The 25768-nt window shown below is 39.4% G+C and overlaps 2 protein-coding genes across 5 annotated transcripts in view; one reads left to right on the top strand and one right to left on the bottom strand.

Moving 5' to 3' along the window:
- Positions 1-21390, top strand: part of LOC137295520 (filamin-A-like) — a 77658-nt gene extending 56268 nt beyond the window's left edge. For all 4 annotated transcript variants that reach the window (XM_067826891.1, XM_067826888.1, XM_067826890.1 and 1 more), the window contains 17 exons: positions 931-1057; positions 1291-1431; positions 1781-1909; positions 2312-2485; positions 5434-5595; positions 7161-7364; positions 7576-7728; positions 8256-8384; positions 12157-12321; positions 12721-12822; positions 14386-14523; positions 15951-16081; positions 16617-16740; positions 17069-17239; positions 17446-17661; positions 19593-19790; positions 19992-21390. In XM_067826891.1, coding sequence (XP_067682992.1) covers positions 931-1057; positions 1291-1431; positions 1781-1909; positions 2312-2485; positions 5434-5595; positions 7161-7364; positions 7576-7728; positions 8256-8384; positions 12157-12321; positions 12721-12822; positions 14386-14523; positions 15951-16081; positions 16617-16740; positions 17069-17239; positions 17446-17661; positions 19593-19790; positions 19992-20179 — 2652 coding nt within the window. In that variant the 3' untranslated portion in view covers positions 20180-21390. The remainder of the gene's footprint in view (positions 1-930; positions 1058-1290; positions 1432-1780; positions 1910-2311; positions 2486-5433; positions 5596-7160; positions 7365-7575; positions 7729-8255; positions 8385-12156; positions 12322-12720; positions 12823-14385; positions 14524-15950; positions 16082-16616; positions 16741-17068; positions 17240-17445; positions 17662-19592; positions 19791-19991) is intronic.
- Positions 21391-22246: 856 nt separating this feature from the next.
- LOC137295523 (pseudouridylate synthase 7 homolog) overlaps positions 22247-25768 on the bottom strand; it is a 30828-nt gene continuing 27306 nt past the window's right edge. The window contains exons 14-16 of the mRNA XM_067826896.1: positions 24556-24625; positions 24020-24171; positions 22247-23049 (exon numbers count right to left, since the gene is read on the bottom strand). Of these exons, the coding sequence (XP_067682997.1) occupies positions 22898-23049; positions 24020-24171; positions 24556-24625 (374 nt within the window). The 3' untranslated portion in view covers positions 22247-22897. The remainder of the gene's footprint in view (positions 23050-24019; positions 24172-24555; positions 24626-25768) is intronic.

Raw genomic sequence — 25768 nt, 5'->3', positions numbered from 1 at the left:
TGTAGCATTAAGAACATTATTGCAGTAGCTGTTTGAGACTTACATTACCACTTGTGTGCTAGTGTCTGCACGTCTGTAGTACTTGTCTCCATTGTCTGATCCGTTATGATCATGCGGTAATAATCATGAGATCTTACTGACACAGCATGGCTTTACTTGTCATCTACTGATGTCTAGTCACATCACATCTACTTAATTACTACTTGTTTCATCAGTCTACAGCTCAACTGTTGTCTTCAAAATCAAGTTTAATGTTTGAAAAACAAAATGAGAAAAAGAGTATTAAAGCCAGTCTTTCTGATAGCATGCTTTCATTAAGTCTGCTTATGACTAGATAATACACCAACATCCACTGATCCACTGATGTCTAGTTATAGTAAAGGTCTAGTTTTCATCAGAGTTAAATGCCATGCTATCTGTCAAGTCTGCACATGGTGTATCTCAGTCTCTCAGTTGGTGTCAGTGCCTAATCATAACATTGCCAAAACACTTACCTCAAACTCATTGCATTAATTAGACACACGAATCTCAGAGAAAGTCAATATTTCTCTGGCACCATAGCTGCTAAAATAACCTTTCCAAACTTTCTCTAAAAATAATTTATTTCATTTCCTAACTCTAACATGCAGTTTAATAGCACCTGGTGACTTAATGGTATTTATCTTGCCCATTTTTGTCAGTTGCAGTGAGAATGTTTACCAGTTAGTAGTCTGGCTCTGAGAGTAATTTCACAGGTGTTTAATTATATCATATTTGTGATGAGAAAATTATCACGGAGGTTCTGAGAATAATATTGCATAGGGTTCTGGAATAATATAGGTGCTAAGAGTATTGATATAGATACTAAGAGTAATATCCCACATCCTGAGTTACATAGTGGTAAGCTAAAGTACCTGTTGTGTACCATACTGTATTTGTGTTGTGTTTCAGGTTGGCACTGCTGAGGACCTGATTGTGCAGGAAACTGTCGACAGTGTCAGTGCTGCACCTGGATCAGGCCTGTACCAGCCTGTCGACTTCTGCATCCCAGTTGGACCTATCTTCAACTTTGTCTCAGGTAAATATTCAATGGTTGTCAACCCAAGCCAACTTCACATGAACACAAGAGAATCAGAGGCTAAGAACACTTACCAGAGATAATAGCAATTGACAGGTGATGCTCATGAGAGAGAAGAAGTTTTTGTTTCTGTGTTTCAGAATACATGTACCTTATATCTCTGTTTGATATAGTTCTTGTGATGATGAATGAGATAACCTCTCCTGACTTCTGTTGATGTGTTTGTGTTTCAGCGTATGTCGTAATGCCGTCAGGAAAGCGAGCGTACCCGAAGATTGAGGACAACCAAGATGGCACTGTCACCATCAAGTATCAGCCCTCTGAGACTGGACTCCATGAGATGCATGTCAACTACAACAACCAGAGCATTGAAGGTCAGTTTGTCACTGGATAGTTCAGGCGGTATGGTACTGTTTAAGGCATTTGTTCATCGTCTTGAAAACCTGTGTTCTTTTCCCTGTGGGTACAGTGTGTTGAGCACAATTCTGCCCCCCTCCCCCCCCCATGATATTGCTGGAATATTGCTAAAAGTGGTGTACAACCAAACTCCCTCACTCACTCATTGGCTTGTTTGAATGTGAATATGCTTTGTGAATAGACCTATGTAGTCATTTGCAAAATTAAAAGTTGTGACATATTCTTGACTTTCCTGCTTGCTCACCATTAGTAAATGGGCTTATGAATCTGAAAGAAAGGGCTCTAATCAAATTGTTCTGTCAACAGGAAGCCCCTTCTTGTTCCATGTTGATGCTGTCAACTCCGGCTACGTAACCGCCTATGGACCTGGTCTGAGCCATGGTGTCACTAGTGAGCCTGCAATCTTTACCATCAACACAAAGAATGCTGGTGCTGGTACGTATCCTAGCAACAGAAACTGTTCTGTTTCATCATCTGGAATTTGTCAACAAGTGGAAATAATATGTCTGTATTATTTTTTCATCATTGAAATAGTAAAACCCATCCATGATTATATTTCTTGATTTCTGTAGATCAATACTCCAGTCACACCCTCGTAAGAGGCGACTAATGGGATCGGGTGGTCAGACTTGCTGACTTGGTTTACACATCGGTCATCGGTTCCCAATTGCGCAGATCGATGCTGATGTTGGTCACTGGATTGTCTGGTCCAGACTGGATTATTTACAGACCGGCGCCATATAGCTGGAATATTGCTGAGTGCGGCGTAAAACTAAATTCACTCACTGACTCACTCCAGTCACACCCTCACTCACTCACTCACTGATATGCTTGCAGGTGGTATGTCTCTGGCCATTGAGGGCCCATCCAAGACTGAAATCAACTGTAAAGACAATGAGGATGGCACCTGCACCGTCAGCTATGTCCCCACCGCCCCTGGAGAGTACTGCATCACCGTCAAGTTTGCTGACAAGCACATCACAGGATCACCCTTCAAGGCCAAAATCACCCGTAAGTAGAAACAATGCTAACTGTCTTGATCGAATGCTTTCAAATTTAAAGTTTATGCCAACCTCTTCTATACTATTTCAATTTGTTGTTTTAGCAACTGTTTTTTATACGAGAGATATTTTGTTAACCATCAGTCTGTCTGTCTTATTGCCTGTTGTTAATGGATGGACATGTGTTGTTCATGGTTAGTTATTCTTAGCATGGCTGTATACAGGAAGATACTTTTATGTAGAAAAAACAATAATTGCAGAAAGAAATTCATGAAAAATATGCATTCAACAAAAATATGCTTCCAAAAAATCAAATCTTCTGGGACAATAGATATCTAAATTTATGTAAGTTATGTAATTATTAGTTTGGCTCAGAATTAACAGACCATCATCATTTTGAATGAGTGTAGTATCTCAACCTTCTACTATCTTATGTCTTTGTTCTGTCTTTTCAGAAAAAGGTAATATAAGGTCTTATAACTTTTCACTAATGAATGATCCTGATTTTGCTTATTCATCGCAGTCGATCGTGTAGTGGAGAGAATGTTGATCATGTAACATGTGTCTGACATGTTTGCCAACATATAGATAGCATTTTCCCGCCTCAGTATGTCTGCTTGGCAGAAACATCATATTACTGCTAGTGAATGAATAAAATCAAAGGTTTTTTCACTAAAACAAATTTTGCTTATTTGCCTATGTTATGTTGCTTTTCTTGTTTCACGGTGTAGATTCCGTCTTTATGATTCAAGTAGAAGTTATCATTATGAGTTTTAGATGTTAACCTTTCACTTGAGGGATTCAGTCCCTCCGATTTGATACCTTTCAAATACCCCCACCTAGATTACAACCCATAGATGGTTTTCTAACATCAACAACCTGCCCTTTTGTGAAAGTTTTTAAAAGGATGTACATTCCTTTGTGTGATTGAGAAAATGTTTCAACTTGACGTGAAATGCTTTGGGTAATTGCACAACTTTTTATATCCTGTCTTAAAACGGTTTGCAGCAGTGAAGTAGACAAACATTTAACTTCTTTACTTGTTTGGCAGTGTAATTATCTGCACTGAAATGCCTCTGTTAAAGTATAATAGATAGTTGTCAGTCATAAATCTTTTGTCTACTTTATCTTCTGTCAACATGTAAGAAATTTCTATGAAACAAATCAGTTTGGCCCGTGGAAAGGATGATGAGTATTCCATGTTGAAACAGCTTGGACAAATAGTACAAACTTATTACATTACGTGCATGCAGATTTCATCCTTGCAAGTTATACTAACACAAGAAAATGATATTGCGTGAACAGTATTTTCACACAAAACTCAAGAGTGGGAATTCTGTTTGGCATGGATTATGGTGATGAGGCATATTTACAGTTATCTGCACTTGTTTTTAATGGCATGCATGTGCATGATTCTGTGACAATTCTATGGTATCTGGTTTCAGATGCGTGCTTATTATTTTCCTTATATTTTATCAGTTGATAATTTGATCATTGTATATGTTGTTTTTCTTGCATTTTTGAGGCAAAATTGAGCAGATGAGGTACCAGAACATGTAAGACCGGTAGCTGTCTTGTTCATAAATGTAAATAAAAAAAATTTAAAAAATGTCAAATTTTGCACGTAATGCAGCATACATGTGAATTTTGCTTGGTCCAGAGGGAGGAATTTGTGATTGTAGCTAATACCAGTGCATTGAATTCTTTTGAGAACTACGTTTGTATATGGTCACAGTGCTTCTAAAAGAGTAGTCCCCACTCCTTCACTCATGTTTCCTTTTAGTGGGGGGCCTTGTGGTTAAAGTAGTCACTTGTCACACCATGTTTCTGGGTTCAGTCCTCACGAGTACTGCTGTTGAGCCTGCTGGGACATCTCCCACCCAGCTATGTCTGGGATACGCTGTGAAGGCATTTAACCCATCTTGTCCTTCTCAGCTTCGGAGATTGTGAGTCATGAACAGGATGATTAGCCATTAAAGAATCCATTTGGAGTCATGGAATTCCATGATAATTCTTTGTGTAAGGGTTTTGCCAGTGAGACAAGAAAATTAGGAATGTATGCTGTGTGCCTGTGAGTGTAGGTTAATGAGAACCTCGTCTAAATGGTTCTGATTAAGCTCATGTGACAGCTCAGTCAGTTGTTTTGTATTAAAACATAGAGACTGTCTGGGAGGATGTCAGAATGATTAATTCTTTTAAGATAAAGGTTATTTCACTGGTTCTTTTACAACATGACAACTCCCTTTTGAATATATTTGGAGAGATGAACTCAGTGTTAAAGAACCCAGTGTTGTGGAGACCTTCAAGCTGTGCACGTCACATGGGAGGAATTTGTGTTCGTAATTAATACTGAGAGAGCAAAAACTTGTTTTTCAAAGATTCTCCATGTAGAATCTGACAAATATTTTTAGATCCCGATTTAACTGAGGAAATTGTGTTGAAAGAGTAAGGTGGACTTGATTTCATGTTTATTGCAGTTTCAAATATGCTGCTTACATGATAACCTGTCTCCTTAGTTTAACACTATATTCGCAAATTGATAACACTGGTTCTTGAGTACAGAAGTGTATTTTGCTTGAAGTTCTAACTTCATTTTGCTTTAAATACTACTTTGAATACAGGTTGTCAAGAACATTTTATTTGTCTTGTGTGAATAAATAATATTGTATATTATGAATCAATGCAGTGATTCTGTCACTAGAGAGGAAATATGGTTGTCACATGGGTGCATGTGTACCAGGGATGTGTATGTTAACCTGTTCATATGCTGGTATTATATTGACATCATATATTAAATTCAAGGGCATTTATGAACCACTCTAGACATTGCCATTCATATGAATAGTAGTATTCATCACTGTTTAAGGTTGGTGATACCAGTGTTTAACAATGTTTCATATTAATCAAAGATTATGAACAGGAAACAGAATGGTTTCAATGCTGGCTTTGTGTTTGTAGCGAGTGAACCAAAGCGTCGGGCTCAGATCTCAGTCGGCAGTAGCAGTGAGGTTTCTCTGAAAGTGACTGAGAGTGACATCGCCAGTCTCACAGCATCTATCCGAAGCCCCTCTGGCCGCGAGGAGCCATGTATCCTCAAGAGACTTGCCAATGGACATTTAGGTGAGGCAGTGATGGATAGATGGGAGCTCTTCACAGTGCATCTACTTCACTGAGCTCTGCTGCAGGAATGTGTTGAAGCATTCAGGGTTGAGAATGTCATAAATGACAGATGATAGAAAGGATTTGAGAGGAAGTGTGTGTTTTAGTTTGTTTTTCATTATAAGAAGTAAGTGTACAAAATATGTGGATAGGAATATGTGGGGACATAGGTAGAAAATGTTCTAATTACAACATTGGACCAAGAAACTATCTGGTGTTGTGAAGTGGAAAAATGCTAGGATTTATGGAAGCTAATTAATCAAAATCGCATCTGTATCTTACTGAAGGAAACAGGCTACCTGCACCTATCAGTGTCTACCTGTAGAATGTATGCTAGTTAGAGAACTGCGTAATAGGATAGTAATATTTAAAAAATATAGGAAATCATAACCTGCTTAAGCTAGAATGTTAAGGCGCTATTTCCCAGGCAACTTAATTTACCAGATTTTTCAGTATGATATTTCAGCCAAAGACACGGTGATGTTTATCAACTAGAGATTATGAGGCTGGAACGAGTGTTCTTAATTCTTCTGATGTCTAACAAATGTGGTGATCTTTTACCATTCACACCTTCAGTAATAGTTTTGACAGGCTGTTAAGTAAGGATGTTCTATTAATGTGTCAGAAGTCCAACTCTTTGTGCAGTTCTCACTTCACTAATCTGCAGAAGTAACACCAGTGAAAGATAAACCATGTTTGAAAAAAAGACCGTACAGGCAGCAATTTAATGCATGTAATTAGTTGGCGGGCAGCTAGGATGTAGCCTCCTACTGTGGCCAGAGCTTCTATGAGGGAAACACAACTGTGCAGAGAGTAATGGACCGAAGCAAAAGGCATGCAATAGGCTTGGCACTGAGTTTTGAAAATATTTTTCTGAAGATTTGTTATATTTGAGAAAAGGAAGTTATGTAATAACAAGAGTTATATGTAGAAAAGAATAATAATATAGAGTAGTAGTTCGTCATGTTCTTGTGGTTTTCCTGTGTACGAATGTATGATGGTGTGGGGGGAAAGATGAAAGTTCATAGCTAAAGTAGCCATATTAAACTGTGGGATGGTATCTAAAGGCGTAAATCATAGGGTGAGCATAAGTACATACAGACAGATACACATACACGGAAACACAAAACCATGAGCAGACACATGTACAGACACACATTAATTCGCACACACTCTCTCTCAGTAGGGCTGATGGGCAGTCTAGTGGTTATAAAGCATCTAGTGGTTATGAAGCATCTAGTGTATATAGAGCATCTAGTGGTTATGAAACATTCACACGTCATGCCAAAATCGCGTGTTTGATGCTTCACATGGGCACAACTTGTGAAGCCCATTTCTGGTGTCCCGTGATATAGCTGGAGTATTGCTAAAAGTGACGTAAAACTGAACACACAAACTTACTCTTTCTCTCAGCACACACACATAGGCAAGTACATTGCTACAGAGTTCAATATCACATCTCTCTCCTTCATCACATATTCGCTAAATAGTTTGACAGTTAGATTACACTCATCATTATGTTTCAGGTATTACATTTACACCACGTGAAACTGGTGATCACTTGGTCAACGTCTTCAGAAACGGAAAACACATAGCTAATAGTCCCTTTAAGATAATTGTGGGTGAAAGTGAAATTGGCAATGCCAGCAAGGTCAAGGTCTCTGGCAAAGGTCTCACAGAGGGAATGGCCAATGAGATCAATGAATTCATCGTTGATACACGTGAAGCAGGTATGATGTCATTCCAGTTTGTTGTTATATATTAAGAGTTATCTCCCTATAGGAGTGCATCAAATTATGTGCATGTATATAGTTGTACGTAACAAACATTCAGATTACTTTTTGAGATATGAATAGTAGCACAGTATAAAAGATATGTTTTCAATTCATCTGAAAATACCTTTTTGACAAACGTTTCACATTGGCATGTTTCTGGCTCCAGGCTATGGTGGAATGAGCCTGTCAATTGAAGGCCCAAGTAAGGCAGACATTGAGTGCCATGACAACGAGGATGGCACTTGCCGTGTTCTGTACAAGCCCACTGAGCCAGGAACATACATCATCAACATCAAGTTTGCAGATCAACATGTGCCAGGTATGTTCTTCCAAATGGACAGAATTAGATTTGAGCTCAAGGAGCTCTCTCCTTTTGTAAGGACACTGTGATGGGAGGGTCGCCCAGCCAAAACGGAATCTCAGACTGGATGTAAATTCACGGCTCTGGACTTAAATCAATAACAGAAATGTGCACCATTAGAAAGGAAAACCAGAAAATCAGATTGGGACTTTGAATGCCTATGAATGCCTACTTGATAATTGAAGTGTGAATTACAGTCTGTCTGTGCACTGTGGACAAAGTAGCTCTGTAAGAGACAAGATTAGTTGCATTATTACTGGATTGTGTAGACAATGGGTCTTGTTGTTACTTTGGTGTAACGGCAGTGAGTAGTGGTCACCCCATTGTGAAAGTCATGTGTTTGATTCTTCACAAACACCATCCATAAAACTACTCTAGTATTGATAAGAATGGAGTAAAACTCCCACACTTTGTCATGAATTGAATTAACAAAACTCAAACCACACATCTGATATCCTGTGTTACCTGTTGATCTGTGATTGCAGGCAGCCCATACAGTGTTAAGATCGGCGGCGAGCCTTCATCACGGATCACAGAGAGGATTACCCGACATAAGGAAGCTGTAGATGTCACCCACATCGGCAGTCAGTGTGAACTTAGCCTCAAGATCCCGGGTAAGTTTCGTAGTCACCATTTTGTGTGTTCATCTATCATGCACAGGAACAGGAACAGGATGGAAAACCATCTGGCAGGTTGCTAAGGAAATCAGTGGTAGTACATATCCATCAATAATTGTGTTGCCAAGCTTAATAGGGAATTTTCTGGTTTATTTTCAAATTACGAGACAGGGTGTTAAGTAAGTTCTGAAAGCTGATGATTCTTTGAGAAGTGTTTACAAGATAGTTTTATGCTAAGTATTTTTGAACATGGAATGAACAAGTTTTGTCATTTAATTTAATATACTTTGAAGATAGTGTGAACAGTAGTGTGTTGTTTTTCTGTAACCAAGAGCAGAATTATATGCTAAGAAATAAATTAAATGGTGAAAATAATCTAATTCTTGACATTTTCCAATCAGTCTTTATTGAAAAAGCAACCAGTTTAGCACTAGTTGTTGGCAACTGCCCAGCTCAGAAAAAAATTTCATGGACCAGCCAGTACCATATTTAATTGCCATGGAAACTTGATTGCAGATAGCTAGCAATAACTTTTGCAAGAGATTGCCAGAATATTCTACAAATGACTGTAGCATTGTTCTCACACTGTTTGGTACAACCACAGTCGAACATGGGCTAATACGGACATTGCTCAGTAAAACAGACTGACCCAGCTGGTGACGCAAGTGTAGACAGGTTGTTGTTAGGAGGGTACGATGTGAATCAGCATTAGCTTGCCTTACATCAGTCCAGTAATATTTTCTCAACAGATTACTTGATTTATAGAATTTGATACTCCAGATACATGAAGGCATGAGGGAAAAGAATAGAAGTATAACAGTCTGTTGATAGTATTATTCAAATAGTGAGGGGTAAAGGTTAACAAGGGTGAAAAAAAGCACATTTTTAATTATGTCAGCTTGGTACTTTTGTTGTATGACATATGCAGATTAAAGGGGGAACTGGCTTCAGATAGTCCTATAAAGGGCTAGTTGGCATAGAAAATGTATCTGTGAACGTGCATAGGAACTTTTACAGTCTGGTCCATATCCTTTTACAGAACAAAGGAAGTAAAATATTTACATGGATTTAGCAGGAATGCCAATTATTTTAGAGTGGCACCAAAAACAAACATTGTCAGATACTGAAGCAAAAACTCTCGCAGTGCCTGGAGAAACTTTAATTAGCAATAGGATTAGCAAATGGATCTGTCACAAAGCCCGCCAAGAACCATCAACTATCATCCCAGAAATAAACACTTTGGATAAACACCCATCCCTATGTGCCATCCGTATATGTACTCATTAGGAATGTTTACATTGTTGATGCAGATATCTCTGTGTTCCGCCACTGATATCATATAATCATGTATATCAGTGATGGAACGTTTTGTTTATCTCTCTACCCATTCTTGATAATTGTAAAACATGATGCAGACTTGTATGCCCTGAAAAAATATTGGGTTGTGAGAATTGCATAGTTAATTATTAAATGTTTAAAAAAAAGCAAAAAGAAGTAACGTATTACATCCACCTGTGTGAAAAGTTTATGGCCTAAAGCCCACTAAAGTGCAATTTTGGTAAATTCAAACTTGACAATGTAGTAACCAGAAGCTACGTGCCTATCATGGCTGTTGTAGACACCACAGGGAGTTTAGAATGATATTTGACTGCACACTGATTCAGTGGCCACTTAGTACAACAGACTGCTCAATATGTACAATATTTACTACATGATTATGAGACTACATAGGGGATGAACAAACACTCACATGCTCGTGAAGATCGAATAAAACTGTTAACAAATAATCTGGGGAAGAAAACATGTTTTCCTCAAAGCAATAAAATATCTATTTTGGTTGTCCATGTTGTACCAGCCAAGCAGGACGTAATGTGTAATATACTGTAAATATTTGGAATCTAGCCAGATGTGGAGAGATAATTGATTATTTTGCTGTTGTTCCATAGCAGGAAGGTAATTAACAAACACAACTAATTACACTACCTGTAATTAACTTACCACGATCTGTGTAATAAATATGCCATGCTCTGCCTCTTTACTAATGCAACTATATCCATGAACTGTAATATGTTTTAGGCAAATATCATAGAAGACAAATACACATATCTTAAGTATATCAACAAATTTTCCAAAATTCATACAATACATGTATTATTTTGTCCTGGTGATGTAGTTATGGTCCCAATCTGTGTTATATGTTGACTGTAAACTTCGAATAAACATTGAAACGAGAAATATTGATTGCAATTGTATGAATCACTAAGCCTGTATTTGCAAATCATCCTTCCACCTGTTACCTAATAGTGAGGCAGAGTGGCGTTATAGTGGGGCAGGTGGGTAGTGTGGGATGAGGCAGGGCCATTGAGATGATAATTAAAAGAGTATCTGGACTTGGCTTCAGGAGGGCAGGAATGCAGGTGCTTGAAAAGTCACCTTGATGGAGGAAAACCTCTTGGCCGATCGTTGTGTATTGTAATGCTAAATCGACAAAGCTGCTCAATTCCTTCTCTCACTGTCTCTCTCTCCTTTCTTTTCTGTCTTCACGTGGTTTATTTTTAAGGGTAAGAGCATGGTTTCCTTGAATAGATTCTGAAAACAAATGTTGATTCTCTGCATGAATATTTTGTTTCTGTTCATATATGTAAGAATGTCAATGTGTTTGAAGTATATTATTGTAGTTTTGTGATTTATCTTGACAAGAATGATGTTGGAAGCAGACCGGCTGGTCTTGACATTCCAGCAGTTGCATCTTAACAAGATCTGACTCACAGATTTCAAATTAAAATAGAATGTTAGATTGAGAACAAATCCAAAGACACTTTTAGAATCTAAGAATAGCATTTGAAACCTTTCTTTAGATAAAATCGTTGCCCATGTGGCACTGAGGTAGTTGAACTGTGTCAGCTGGTACAAGGAAGACTGTATTTATCTCAGGTTGTATGTCAGTAGTGGAGTCTGCTTGTATACTGCATAGCCCAGTGGGAGGATAAACGTTTGATGACGGTAGTGTCAGATGATCTTAGGGCAGTATTTGTTGTGTAAGGTGGTGAGAATAGCAGGAATCTTTCCGAGATGAATTTCATATTGTGGGGATGAATCAACTCAGCTGATTTAGCAGGTATTTTCATAGTTCATGTTGTCTGTGTACCTATGTATAGTTGTTGTGAAAGTAGTATGTATATGCATTCTTTTGGAAATAATTTTATGTTTTTACATTTAGTGAAAGTGCAGGCTTTCGTTTCTATGATATATTTGGAAATAATTTTATGTTATTACATTTAGTGAAAGTGCAGGCTTTCGTTTCTTTGGAAATAATTTTATGTTATTACATTTAGTGAAAGTGCAGGCTTTCGTTTCTATGATATATTTGGAAATAATTTTATGTTATTACATTTAGTGAAAGTGCAGGCTTTCGTTTCTATGATATATTGAAAGATTGCTCATTTTGGAGTTTGTGAAGTCACTGTCTGGTACATGTTCTTCCCTGAGGATTAATAATGATGTACATTTGTAATAAAATGTTAGTTCTTATTTAGCTTGAATTGAACAATAAGCCAGTGTGAATTTCATGAATTTTAGTTTTAACATGAGAATCAATGTTATGCCCTTATGTTCGATTATTAGGAACAGAAACCCACTGGTTTCCCATAAGTAATTATCAGTAAAGTTATAATGACAAAATTTGCAGATTCAGCAAAATTGTATTTCCTCTGTTGCTTTGAGTTTGGCTATAGTTTGCTTATATTTTATCATTATTGTTTCTTCTCAGGAACAAGTCCCTTTGACATGACGGCCTCTGTGACAAGTCCATCTGGTGTGACGGAGCTGTGTGACGTGATGAGCAAGGATGACCAACACTACAACATCAAGTTTGTGCCCAAGGAGATGGGTGTCCACACAGTCAGCGTCAAGCATAAGGACATGCACATCCCAGGTATGACCCGATACATATGCTCAGGGTGGAAAGTAAAGAAACATGTTCAGGAAGAAAGTGCAAGTGTTCCATGTTCAGTACATGTGTACTCAACAGCAAAAGAACCACAATTTAAAAAAAAATGAAATCTCATAAAAGGAAGCACTCAGTATATTTGTGGCAGTATTCAACTGCAAATGCTAGTGAATATGTTCAAGTGGTTTTGTTAGTTAGATATGTGACAGGAGGGCATAGAGAATGAGCTACCTTGATAAAACGACAGTGATATTCCAGTGTTGATTTTTACATGAGTCTGTAGCAAGCAATATAAGTTGTTTTTGAAAGAAACTTGCATGTTGAGGTTAAGTATATACTTTCTGCAGTGAAGTTTTGGTTAGAGTGGTATTTTCATCCTTGCAGGTAGTCCATTTGAGTTCACAGTTGGCCCAATCGCTGGCGGTGGCTCTCATAAAGTGAGGGCTGGAGGACCTGGTCTGGAGAGAGGTGAAATCAACCAGCCATGTAAGTGCTCTCAAGTATTAACACTCGCTCAGGTTAAATATGACTTCTGATACAGTGTTCAAATGGATACTTTTTACTTGCAGAGTTATCTCCATATGTCATGGATTAGTTTCCTTGCAGAGTTCTTCTCTTGTCTGTGCGTGCCATTCTAGAGCAGTACATTATTCAAGTGATTTTAAGCTTGTGTCTGTTGTAGCATGGTACCTTGGTTAACTCAGTTGTCTGATATGGCATAGAGTTGCCTCCCCTTTGCTGCATTCCTGTTTGAAAGCAATTGGATGACTTGATGAATGGCAGACATGACACAGACAAGAAATACAGGAACCTTAGGAAGAGGAAGAGCCCATTGACAAGATTTACCTGTTTGGCACAGTGCCAGATAGGTAGTGGGGAAGCTCATTAGTGGCAATTACCCTTCGTGGATGATGTTAAGAGTGGCATGAATCTTGCTTGAGGAAGAGTGGGGGAGAGAGGTAATGGCTGCCACAGAATCAGCCACCTGGCTCAGAGTGTCTTTACTTGCTCACCTCTCTGGGTGGGGGAGGAGAAAGGAAGAGGCAAGACAAGGGTAGAGAATTATGGAAGATGTACGGATATGTCATGTTGATGCAAGAGTTCTTCAAATGTGAAGGGGAGGCACCTGGAGCTTAGTAGATGCCACCTGCTGACCTCAGCACAAGGGGTTAGGGGACTTGCAGCAGGGGGAGCCTGTGCATCTGACTGTTTGTAGGTGTTCTGTCTTGTATATCAGGAGCTGTTCGTAGGTGTTCCATCTTGTATATCAGCTATTTGAAGGTGTTCCATCTTGTATATCAGGAGCTCTTTGGAGGTGTTCCATGTTGTATATCAGCTGTTAATAGGTGTTCCATCTTGTATACCAGAAGCTGTTTGTAGGTGTTCCATGTTGTATACCAGAAGCTGTTAATAGGTGTTCCATCTTGTATACCAGAAGCTGTTTGTAGGTGTTCCATCTTGTAAATCAGGAGGTGTTTGTAGGTGTTCCATGTTGTATATCCGGAGCTGTACATGTATATCTGTCTAGTATAACATGAACTGTGTAGTAAAGCTAGCTTGGATGAAGCAGGACTGACAGAAGTATGCAGAATGATTCTTGGAGTGTAGTAGTCTTTGACATGGAGGATGTGAGGATGATGTTGGCCAAGCTCACACCCCAGTGGCTGCATTCCTCACATTCCGGCTGTCAGGAAAGTCTGCAGAAAAGGATGACTGTCAGCTCTTGTTTGTGTTTAGAAGATTTTCAGTGGAGATAATTATAGACACCTAGTGGATCATACAGTCCCTTGGCGGTTGTTTAGAGGTGATTGCAAGCTGTCCTTTGAAGTTTGAGATAATGTTGAAGTTATTGTGTCTCCCTTTGAAGAAAGATGTAAACAACAAAGAAGAGGTGAAATAGCTCATTTTAGGTGTGTTAAGTAATCCTGAAAAACTAGTTCTCTTGGGAATTTCAGAATTTTTGTTTTTAATGAACAGTCTCGGTTTATGGCTTAACTAAAACATAGCTGCAGACATGAGGTATGTGAAGAATATGTTCTTAATCTGCAGGTGACTTCAATATCTACACACGTGAGGCAGGTGCAGGTGGCTTGTCTATCGCTGTTGAAGGTCCATCCAAGGCGGAGATTGACTTCCAGGATCGCAAGGATGGGTCATGTGGGGTCACATACAAGGTCACCGAGCCAGGTTAGTTGAAGTGTCACACAGTGCCACACAGTGTTACATTACAAAGTATAGTACACAATACACATACCCTGCACACACTGGGGTATCCGGATAGTAATTCACATCAAGCAGAAGATTACATTTAATGTGAGACCATAGGCTGTTTAGTTTACCAAACCAGTACTTGAGCAGCACATCAACAGCTATAACAGTGAATAGCAGTAGAACACTAGGTTCAGTCAGGTAAAGTTGGTTGTTATCTTGAATAAAGAAATGGAATGTTACATTGAATAACAGTAGAACTCTACATTTAATTGTGTACGGTGGGCTGATAACATGCATAACATGTAGAACATAACTCAAATAACAGAATAGTTGGTTATCATGAAAACAATAGTGGAATGTTGCACTGAATAACTGCGTGATATATAACAGTCTTATAACACTGGGTATGACATCACAGAACAACTATCAGTCATGTGTTTAAGCCATGTTTCAGTAGCTAGAGACTGGATAAATGCAGGCCATGCCTGGTGAAACACTCAATACCCCTGTAAGGGAGGACTTGATGATGTACAGTATGGAGGACTAGATGTTGTAGGGGAGGCTGCTGTTCTAGCATTAGTGCAGTTGGAACTCAGATCTGTGTGTTGGCATATGTCTGGTGGCGCTATCTCTGTTATAGGGTATCAGGTTACAGGGGCTCCGAGTGGAAGCCACAGCAGTCTGACTGTTTGCCTAATACAGGTCTCCCTCCGTAGAATTGCGTGGTGTGATTCAGGCGATTGCCTCTTTTGAAGGAGAGGAAGCTGTTCTTTCTGAACTGCAAAATTTATTAATGGAATATCCTGCTGTGTGAATCAGAGAGAATTATCTGTGTGTTACATGTTTACAAGGATTTAGATTAGAAATAATCAGGGTTACTTGGGAGTTAAGGCTTCTCTACTGTGAACTCATATAATTTAGTTTCCTGTTATTACAATCTGGAGAATCAAATGTAAGATATTTGACATCATGCCATTAACTGTCCTGTTGTTAATAATATAAACTGATTCTGGTTGGTAAGTGTTAATAAACAATTGTTCCAAAGGAAATGTTCATAATTTATATTGTATTCAGTATGTATGTAACCTGTTCTTCGGAAGAAACTTTGGATTTGACAAAATGATTAATAAATTTTTAATATTAGTAGAATTTTTTATTGATTTATTTATCATATGGGAACATAAACTATACACTAGGACAGAGCTGTCACAGTTCCCAAAGTCAGGAACTGCATACTAAAGTCTTGAGTGTGTATTAGGCGCCTGTAATGTAAGTTTAATGTATATTTCCCAAAAGTGACATGGTGATATACATTTCTCTATGATGACATGATGATGTATATTTCGCTATAATGCCCAGATAATGTAGATTTCACAATGATTATACATCTATGTATATTTCAGGCGAGTACCTGGTGTCCATCAAGTTCAACGATGAGCACATACCTGACTCCCCGTTCCGTGTGGAGATCTCTCCAAGTATCGGTGATGCCCGCAAACTGTCTGTGGCAGCACTGCAAGACAAGGGTTTGACTGTGAGAGAACTATTTTCATACAACATCTACATTCAGTGATTTATCCAAGACTCCAGACTAAGTGCTGGGCAGGCAATCGGAGGGATAGACAGTCATTTTGATCAAAATTGTCAATTGTATACATAAGTCATTTCACGCCACGACTATAGACATGATCAGTAAATAGGAAGATAGTAATTCTGGTTAGGAAATATTATTGACATTGCTGCAGATGTAGGACCGCATATGGTCCACTTTGCAGGTCGAGGGTAATTCCTGACATTACATGGATATTCCAGATCATGTCGTCTTCAGCATCAGTCAATAGGAGACTCATCAAGTAAAATTAGTGTGCTGATATCATGTATTCTCTGTTATATTAGAAACAAAGACAAACATTTATGCTAGGTACGAGTGTGTGAAATATTAAAGTAGGTTTTAGAAAGTACAGTTTTAATTAAAAGACTGTCTTTGTCAGCAAATTCTGTACCCTCCCACAAACACTTGCCTAACGAGTTGTAATGCATGTATTAAGATCTGTCTTCTTGTGTGTCAGGTTGGGAAACCAGCTGCATTTATTGTGAACTACAATGGTGCGAAGCGTGGTGGCAAGCTGACAGCAAGAGTTGTGGCACCATCTGGATCTGAAGATGAGGCTATCATCCAAGAAATTGATGAAGGTAGGTTTTTCACTGAACTTTTTCTCTAAGTGATAGAACGTAGTTGTCCAGTGGTTAAAGCATTCATTCATCTTGCTGAATACCCAGGTATCCATGGGTACAATATGTGAAGCCCATGTCTGGAAGTCTGGTGTCACCTGCTGTGATATTGCAGGAACATTGCTAAGAGCAATACACAATCAAAAAATAAAAAGATTATGAAAGATTATATACTCACTCCGTTCCTTATAGTAATGATGCAGTAAAAATAAGCTTTTATTTGCCGGGAAGTCATTCTAATCTGCCATAATACATGTTCCGTTGTTTACAATTTTTTTGTTTCCAACAGGCGAGTATGCAGTCCGCTTCATCCCCCGCGAGAACGGACCTCATCTGGTCCATGTTATGTTTGATGGTTACCACATACCCGAGAGCCCCTTCAGGATCCTTGTGGGCAAAGTTGACGCCGACCCTGGCAGAGTCACCGCACATGGGGATGGTCTCAAGACAGGCAAAACTGGTATGCATGCAAATGGTTCGGCCATTATGTTGTGTTAGAGGACTAAATATATTTGGTATATAAGATTAATGGTCACCATTATAATTCTACTTTATGTGCATAATTCCTGAAAAATCAAATGTAGACGTTTATGCTTAAAAAAATTTGAAAATGGCAGTTGAGAATATTATTGGTATGTGAATTTGCATTCTTTTTGTTTTATCAAGGTCAAGTATCAAAGTTCTTTGTCAACACCGTCAATGCTGGCGCTGGTGCCCTGGCTGTCACTGTTGAGGGACCATCAAAGGTCCGACTTGAATGCAAGGAAACAGAAGAGGGCTATGAGTTCACATACACACCCAATGCCCCTGGCGACTATCTCATCACCATCAGATATGCTGGTGTCCACATTGCTGGCAGTCCATTCAAGGCCAAGGTGGAAGGTAAGGGAGATAACTTTTCCAAAGCATCACTACTATCACAGTCAACAGCGGAAACAGATTTGTGGAAGCTTTAGAATGGGAAATTAGGTGAAATATTAAATTGTCTGTGAGAACATGTAAGAGCATTCTTTATCAGAGCCATGTTCCACAAAGTTACAGTTACAGTTTTGTAAATCTGGGTGAAAGTATTGTTGTTGTTAGTTTAATATCTTAATGTTAAGATCACTTTGTGGAATGGTTCAGATATTATTGGGTGAGTTGGTACAGAATTGTGAACATCATGGCTGTAGTGACAAGAAACACCCAGTTGACATTGTGGTCAAAATCGTAAACTCCCAACTAACTGTCACACTGAAAATGAAAATAGTGAAATCAGTGTAATTGTCTTGTCCTTAATCATGGTTTATCATTCCTGTATCTATTTGACTAACAGACCTCACTGACACGTGTTTCCATTGTGTCATAAACATTAACACTAATGGAAGTATCTCACAGTTATGAGCTCCACTTTCATAATCTCATAGAATGTTTCTGTTTTTTTTATTAACTATTTACATGCCTTGACTTTCATAATTGTATACAACATTGCTTTATTTTCATTTTCCATCACTTAGTGTCTTGTTATATTACTGCACTTACAAACTGACTTGAGTTCAGTTATTTAATATCCTTGCATTGCCAGTGTTGGCTCCTCTCTCTCAAAGCGACGTGATGGCAGACAGGGTTTCTAGAGCTTCCTGTAGATCACAGTGTGCATTCATCAAAGTTTGTAGTGGATGTGTATTTCAACACTTTCTGCAGATCAAAACATTTAATTTAAATGTTCAAAGAAGAAGCAATAATTCTCTTAATAAATTTTGAACTCTAAAACTGCCTCAGACTGTGCTGTTGCCCTAGCAACCCTGGCTGACTATGGGAGCTGAGAATGACAGCATCTGTAGACCTGCTGTAGACTCTGAATGCTGTATAGTCAGATTTCATTCCAGTAACTCAGGGAGACGGATCTCAACAGGATATTCCGATCTTCGATGAAAACACAAAAAGCTTTGTGAACACCAAACAGACTGTCAAAGGTTTCACTTTGGTCGTGTTGTGTTCCCTGCTTGGTTTTAGTAGACTGACATCTAGAAAATCCATTTTAGCAAAGTTCTGATCACACGAGCTGTGCACACAGTTAAGATATACAGTAGAGAGTGCCCCTTCTCACATGAGAAGTTTTATCTACCTATATCATAGAGTTTACATCAATTTTGGGGGGAGGTTTTCAGGACAAATTTAGAATCTCAAATTGTTACATTTGTAACTGAAAATAAAAAATAATTTGACAGAAATAACATTCTTAAAATTACTTCATGTGAAAAGCTCTTAGCATGAGAAAGAAGGAATTGCATGGCTATATTCAGATTCCTATATGTTGACTGGGTAAGTTAACGTGGAAGGAAAACAGACGTGACTGTATGGTGTGGCATTGCACTGAGGTTTGTTGGTGTTGGACAAGGTTTTCATCACAAACTCTGCTGTTTTGAACCTGTATGCTTCAGTAGGATAGTAGCACCGGACAAGAATGTTGTTCATCTGCTCGTGCATGACTCACTGCCGTGTGTATGTGCAAAGACATGACAACATTTTTGTCTGCAGACTTCTCAGCTTGTGCTGAACCTGCATGTTTTCTATTTTGATGTGTAAAAATAATTAATAACAATGTTGTTGACTAATTACTGAAAATTTAACTGTTTCAGAACATACATCTTTTTATGTATTTAGTTTTTATTATTCTCCTTAATATTAACACTGTCAGTAACCACAAACTTGCAACTGTCTCCTACTAACACCTCAATCAATATCTGTGTTTTTACTGTAAACCCATCCCCATAGTTTATCATCCATGCACTCTATACCAAGTTCTCAGGCTGTAACAACTTGTATTTCAGGGGAAGGACAAGTCTCTTCAGTACAGGAGCATGCATCAGTTGTTGTGGAAACGGTTACCAAGACGAGCACTATGACAAAGTTCAGCGGAATCCAAAGGTTCAGCTCTGATGCTAGCAAGGTGTCTGCAAAGGGTAATGGATTAAATAAAGCCTTCCGAGGACAGAAGTCTACATTTACAGTTGACACATCAGGAGCTGGTAAGTTGCAAGTTCTTTACAGGATAATAACAGAAAGCATTTGCTCACATACAGTTATTTTATGTTAAGAACCACCATCTTTATAAATGAATTATTTCCTAGTGCACAAAGACATTCCAACTTCTCAGAGAGACCTGGTATGTTGTCACATTTGTCATTTGAAACGATGCAAACTTCTCACAAGACTTTGTCTGTTTTCAGGAAACAACATCCTGTATGTGGGTATGATGGGTCCTAAGGGTCCCTGTGAGGAGCTGATCGTGGCTCACAAGGGCAATAACCAGTACACTATCAACTACATGGTGAAGGAACGTGGCACCTATATGCTGATGGTGAAGTGGGGAGACGAGCAAATACCAGGCAGTCCCTTCTGTGTCAAGTGCGAGTAAGGTGCCCTACCACACCTTACACCCCTAAATCACAATAGACGCTTCCATCATGACATGACATGGAGATCACATTTGCCAGCAAAAGTGGAAAGGGTAGATAAACTATCCTTGCAATGAAGACATCTGTTTCTTCCTTGCACACATCCAACCATCTTCTGTGATCCCAACTTGAAAGGAATGGGAGATCCTACAAGATGATGTAGGGGTGGCGAGTTCTCAGTGAGCAGTCATTGAGGCCAGCATAAACTGCCATGCCAAGGAAATGGGAATGGAAAGATAGTTTTGTGTCAATGTTTCTATCTTTTACTTTCCATTTCCTCGATATAAAACCGAGGGTAGCGGATTTATCTAATTATCAAAGGTGCTCTTTGCTGTTACCATGGTTACATGAAGTTATGTTTTGTATACAATTTATGAAGCCAGTTTGAGCAGTGAACAATGACTTGTTACTACTAGTAGCCATTTTGATGGGTTGAGGTTTAGGGAAATAAATTTTTCTGGCTACCATTAAATCTATATGACTTGGTCTATATAGCAACAAGACTTCGATTTTATGTATTTAATTTCTGTGTAAAATCAAATATAGATGTTTTTGCTAGTTTCATATGAAGTCATCTACTAAAATACTTCCTATAGTCATAATGTTTCATTTGCAAACCATACGTTAACTTGCTTTGCCCATACCCTTGTGCCCCACCATGGATATAATAAGTGAAATCTCAATTATTGAAGATCTGTCAATATACTGTGAATATTATTTGTGTATGTATTTTTAGGATTGTTTTTTTCACAGGGTGATATGATCTTGAGTGTAAACTTGTCTTGTGTTACGCAATTAAAATACGACAAATATTCGCAAAAATTGTAACAAATAAAAAAATAGACATTTTGGCGACTGCCGTTGGCTCTGCATAATTGTGCAAATTGTATGGCAGGTGTTTATTTAGCTTCAATCAAGCGTCATCCCCAGTCTGTCTTTCTGACCCAGGATCTGTTAGATTCTCCACGAAGTGGTGTAGATGAGCTCCAGTTTACCGAGATGTCTCGCAGATGTCAAACATATTCAAGGACTAATATGCTCAATAAGTGCTTCTGCCAGCGAGTTGCCATCACATATTTTTATTTTATGTTTACAAAATGCTTCTGCATATAAGCATATTGTAGGCTAAGATTTTTTTTATCAATAAACTATTCTTTTTTCATAATGGAGACTTGAATTTTGTTGTTCTTGCATGCAATTAGAATGAGTAAGGTTTGCACCATGGCATATACATGCATGTTATACAAGTATCTCACAGGAAGTCACAGTGATTTCAGTTAAAAAAAAAGGGCGATGAGGTAGCCTAATGGCTGAAGCATTCACTCATCATGCCGAAGACCTGGGTTGGATTCCCTACATGGGTACAGTTTGCGAAGCCCATTTGTGGTATTCCCTGCAGTTATGTTGCAAGAATACTGGCAAAAGCGTTGTAAAGCCAAACTTCCTCACTCTATAGAGGTTGAAAACCTAGGATAATACATTCTGTAATGAAGCTTGTAGTCAGGGATGACACTGCATAGCACACTCCACAGCTGTGGCCAGGGATAGCACACTCCACAGCTGTGGCCAGGGATAGCACACTCCACAGCTGTGGCCAGGGAAAGTACTCTCCACAACTGCAACCAGGGATAGCACGCTCCACAGCTGTGGCCATGGATAGCACACTCCACAACTGTAACCAAGGATAGCACACTCCACAACTGTGGCCAGGGATAGCACACTCAACTGTGGCCAGGGATAGCACACTCCACAGCTGTGGCCATGGATAGCACGCTCAACAACTGTGACCAGGGATAGCACACTCAACATAGTACACATCCTGTCTGCATGGGGGCCGAGGATGGACGGTAATCCTTGGCATGCTAACTTAAATTTAGTTAGAATGGGTGGGTCTTGAGTTACAATATTTTGCTGTTTCCTGATGTTACTACTTTTGGGTGTTCATGATAACAAAAGGTGTGTGTGAAGTAATTATCATTGACACTGACGTCCCTATTACCATTATAGATAAAAAACACAGACATTACTTCCTCAGACACCTCCTGTATTATTAGCTACAACTACACACATATAACCAAGGACAGGCTCAAGTACTGCCTCAGTACCAGCCAATCACTTTCCATTGTTCCCGGCAAAAATGGCCAGTCAGAACTATGACTTCCAAGAGACTCAGAAACAACCACACCTACTGCTGGTAAATACTGTCATATGTCAAGGTCCAAAATCAATGTTCAGTACATGACAACCACTGACATCTGTAGAGATCAGACAAAATGCCCAAAACATTTATTAGACAGAAGCATATTTATGTCCAATCTTTTCCAACTGTTGACCTCTAGAGGTCAAAACAAATATCCAATCAATGAATCTTCTGTGGCCACATACAGCGGGGTTGTGTTGTAGGGCAGGAATACTATGCATATATGCTTGCATTAGTAACCCTGATTACAAACCTCCACAAACACTTCCAGGAATCACCTGTTTGTTGATTGTTCCCATTTCCAGTAGGTGGCACTGGTGACGTAAATGTCACATCAAGAGGTCTCCAGATGCTGGATCAGACTGAAGCTACACTCATCCATCCCCGAAACCAGCTTTTTGAAGTGAGTTTATCTGAGCTCCATGCCATGCTTGTTGGCACTGACTGATTTTAATTGGTTCACTATCTGACTGTAGATTTAAGTTTGTTCACAATCTGTTGGTGTCATGACATTCAGCGATGTCTGGAAAGTGGAGGAAGTGTCAATCTTGAGGATTTCACGCAGAGCCATTGTTGCATAGGTTGAGGAGGGAAGGGAAAACTCCAGTCGTAGAGCTCGGAACTTGCCCTCTGGGGAGAGACAAACAGGAACAACTTCTACATTTAACAGCAAACACCTTTCAGTCACAGAAAACATTTCTACAATCACTCCTCTTGAGTAGTGTTAAATCTCATACTGGCTTTATTATACAGTTAAGCCAAAGTGACAACACATGTTTCACAAAGTTTTCTTTATGACTAGCAGGATTAGTCCCCTGACATTAGGTAGGTACATGTTGACTGCATCAAACTATTATTTCTGTTCCTGAAGCCTGTTCCAGCCTTCTGAGGGTAATTCAGTGATACCCCACACAAGGGATATAAATAGGAGGCAGTAACTACCTACAAACATCCTCTATGCCTTATATGTAAACAGATTCCACTGTAAGCCTTCTCTCTGTAGCCCAGTACAAACCTTCAACGTATGCAAGCCTTCTATCAGTAGTCCAGTACAAACCTTCAGTATATGCATGCCTTCTATCAGTAGCCCAGTACAAACTTTCAATGTATGGAAGCCTTCTATCAGTAGCCCAGTACAAACCTTCAGTATATGCAAGCCTTCTATCAGTAGCCCAGTACAAACCTTCAGTATGTGCAAGCCTTCTATCAGTAGCCCAGTACAAACTTTCAATGTATGGAAGCCTTCTATCAGTAGCCCAGTACAAACCTTCAGTATGTGCAAGCCTTCTATCAGTAGCCCAGTACAAACCTTCAGTATGTGCAAGCCTTCTATCAGTAGCCCAGTACAAACTTTCAATGTATGGAAGCCTTCTATCAGTAGCCCAGTACAAACCTTCAGTATATGCAAGCCTTCTATCAGTAGCCCAGTACAAACCTTCAGTATATGCATGCCTTCTATCAGTAGCCCAGTACAAACCTTCATTGTATGCATGCCTTCTCTAATTTCTCATCTATATCAGCATATGCCTATCCTATATTCTCTACATCAGTCACTGCCTACACTGTATACCTTATCCAACAATATTCTTTGTACACCTACCATTGACACTCTTTGGTTGAGGTTTGTTGAACATGATATCCAGATCTCCCTGTGAGAGGGGTACTGTGAAGTCATTGTAGGTAACCACGTCCCAGGTCACATCTCTTGGGGTCACCAGTAGGTGGCGATAGTCTCCGGGCAGGGAATAATCCCTGTAACACATGAATGGTCTCAGTTAAAAGCGTATTTTACTGGTCTCTAGCAGGGTATGAAAATCCCTAAATTTCAGCCAGACCACATGGCCTGTTAGGTGTAAAACTTGCCAGCCCAGACTAAACTGTACCTGTTCACACAATATCTGCATACACGTCTAAATTTTAACCCAACTGTGAATTTAAGAATCTGGCAGTTTAAGTTGAAAATAATTCATCTGGGTGAATAGGAAGACAGGTATTTCGAACACTGTCATTAGCCACTGTTACATCTTTAAGTGTCTGCACATTGTCATCTGGGTTTCAACATAGATTTAAACAAAGTCATAGAACAGGTGTTTGTTGCTGCTATTGGATCAGTGAGATCTTGAACTTGGGACCTACTTGTTTTTCTGTTTCATATTGTCAATGTCAATGCCATCCTTCTCCATCAGCTCTCGGTACCATGAGCCCACTGAAACAACCCACAGCAACCAGGACTATAATCACCACCCACAGCAACAAGGACTATAATCACAACCCACAGCAACCAGGACTATAATCACCACCCACACCAACCAGGACTATAATCACAACCCACAGCAACCAGGACGATAATCACAACCCACACCAACCAGGACTATAATCACAACCCACAGCAACCAGGACTATAATCACAACCCACAGCAACCAGGACTATAATCACCACCCACAGGAACCAGTACTATAATCACCACCCACAGCAACCAGGACTATAATCACAACCTACAGCAACAAGGACTATAATCACCACCCACAGCAACAAGGACTATAATCACCAACCACAGCAACCAGGACTATAATCACCACCCACAGCAACCAGGACTATAATCACAACCCACAACAACCAGGACTATAATCACCACCCACAGCAACCAGGACTATAATCACAACCCACAGCAACAAGGACTATAATCACAACCCACAGCAACAAGGACTATAATCACAACCCACAGCAAACAGGACTATAATCACCACCCACAACAAACAGGGCCATAATCACAACCCACAGCAACCTGGACTAAAATCACAACCCACAGCAACCAGGACTATAATCACAACCCACAGCAACCAGGACTATAATCACCACCCACAACAAACAGGACTATAATCACCACCCACAACAAACAGGGCCATAATCACAACCCACAGCAACCTGGACTAAAATCACAACCCACAGCAACCTGGACTAAAATCACAACCCACAGCAACCAGGACTATAATCACAACCCACAGCAAACAGGACTATAATCACCACCCACAACAAACAGGGCCATAATCACAACCCACAGCAACCTGGACTAAAATCACAACCCACAGCAACCAGGACTATAATCACAACCCACAGCAACCAGGACTATAATCACCACCCACAGCAACCAGGACTATAATCACCACCCACACCAACCAGGACTATAATCACCACCCACAGCAACCTGGACTATAATCACAACCCACAGCAACCAGGACTACAACCAGCACTACTGGTACATCTTCTTACCATAACAAACCTCTGCCTCTTTGAAGGAAACCAAATAATGATCAGTACAAACATAAATTTTATCATCCACTGCTAGGC

This window comes from Haliotis asinina, chromosome 9 (assembly GCF_037392515.1).
Source record: "Haliotis asinina isolate JCU_RB_2024 chromosome 9, JCU_Hal_asi_v2, whole genome shotgun sequence".
NCBI lineage: Eukaryota > Metazoa > Mollusca > Gastropoda > Lepetellida > Haliotidae > Haliotis > Haliotis asinina.
This window is presented reverse-complemented; position numbering and strand designations above follow the sequence as displayed.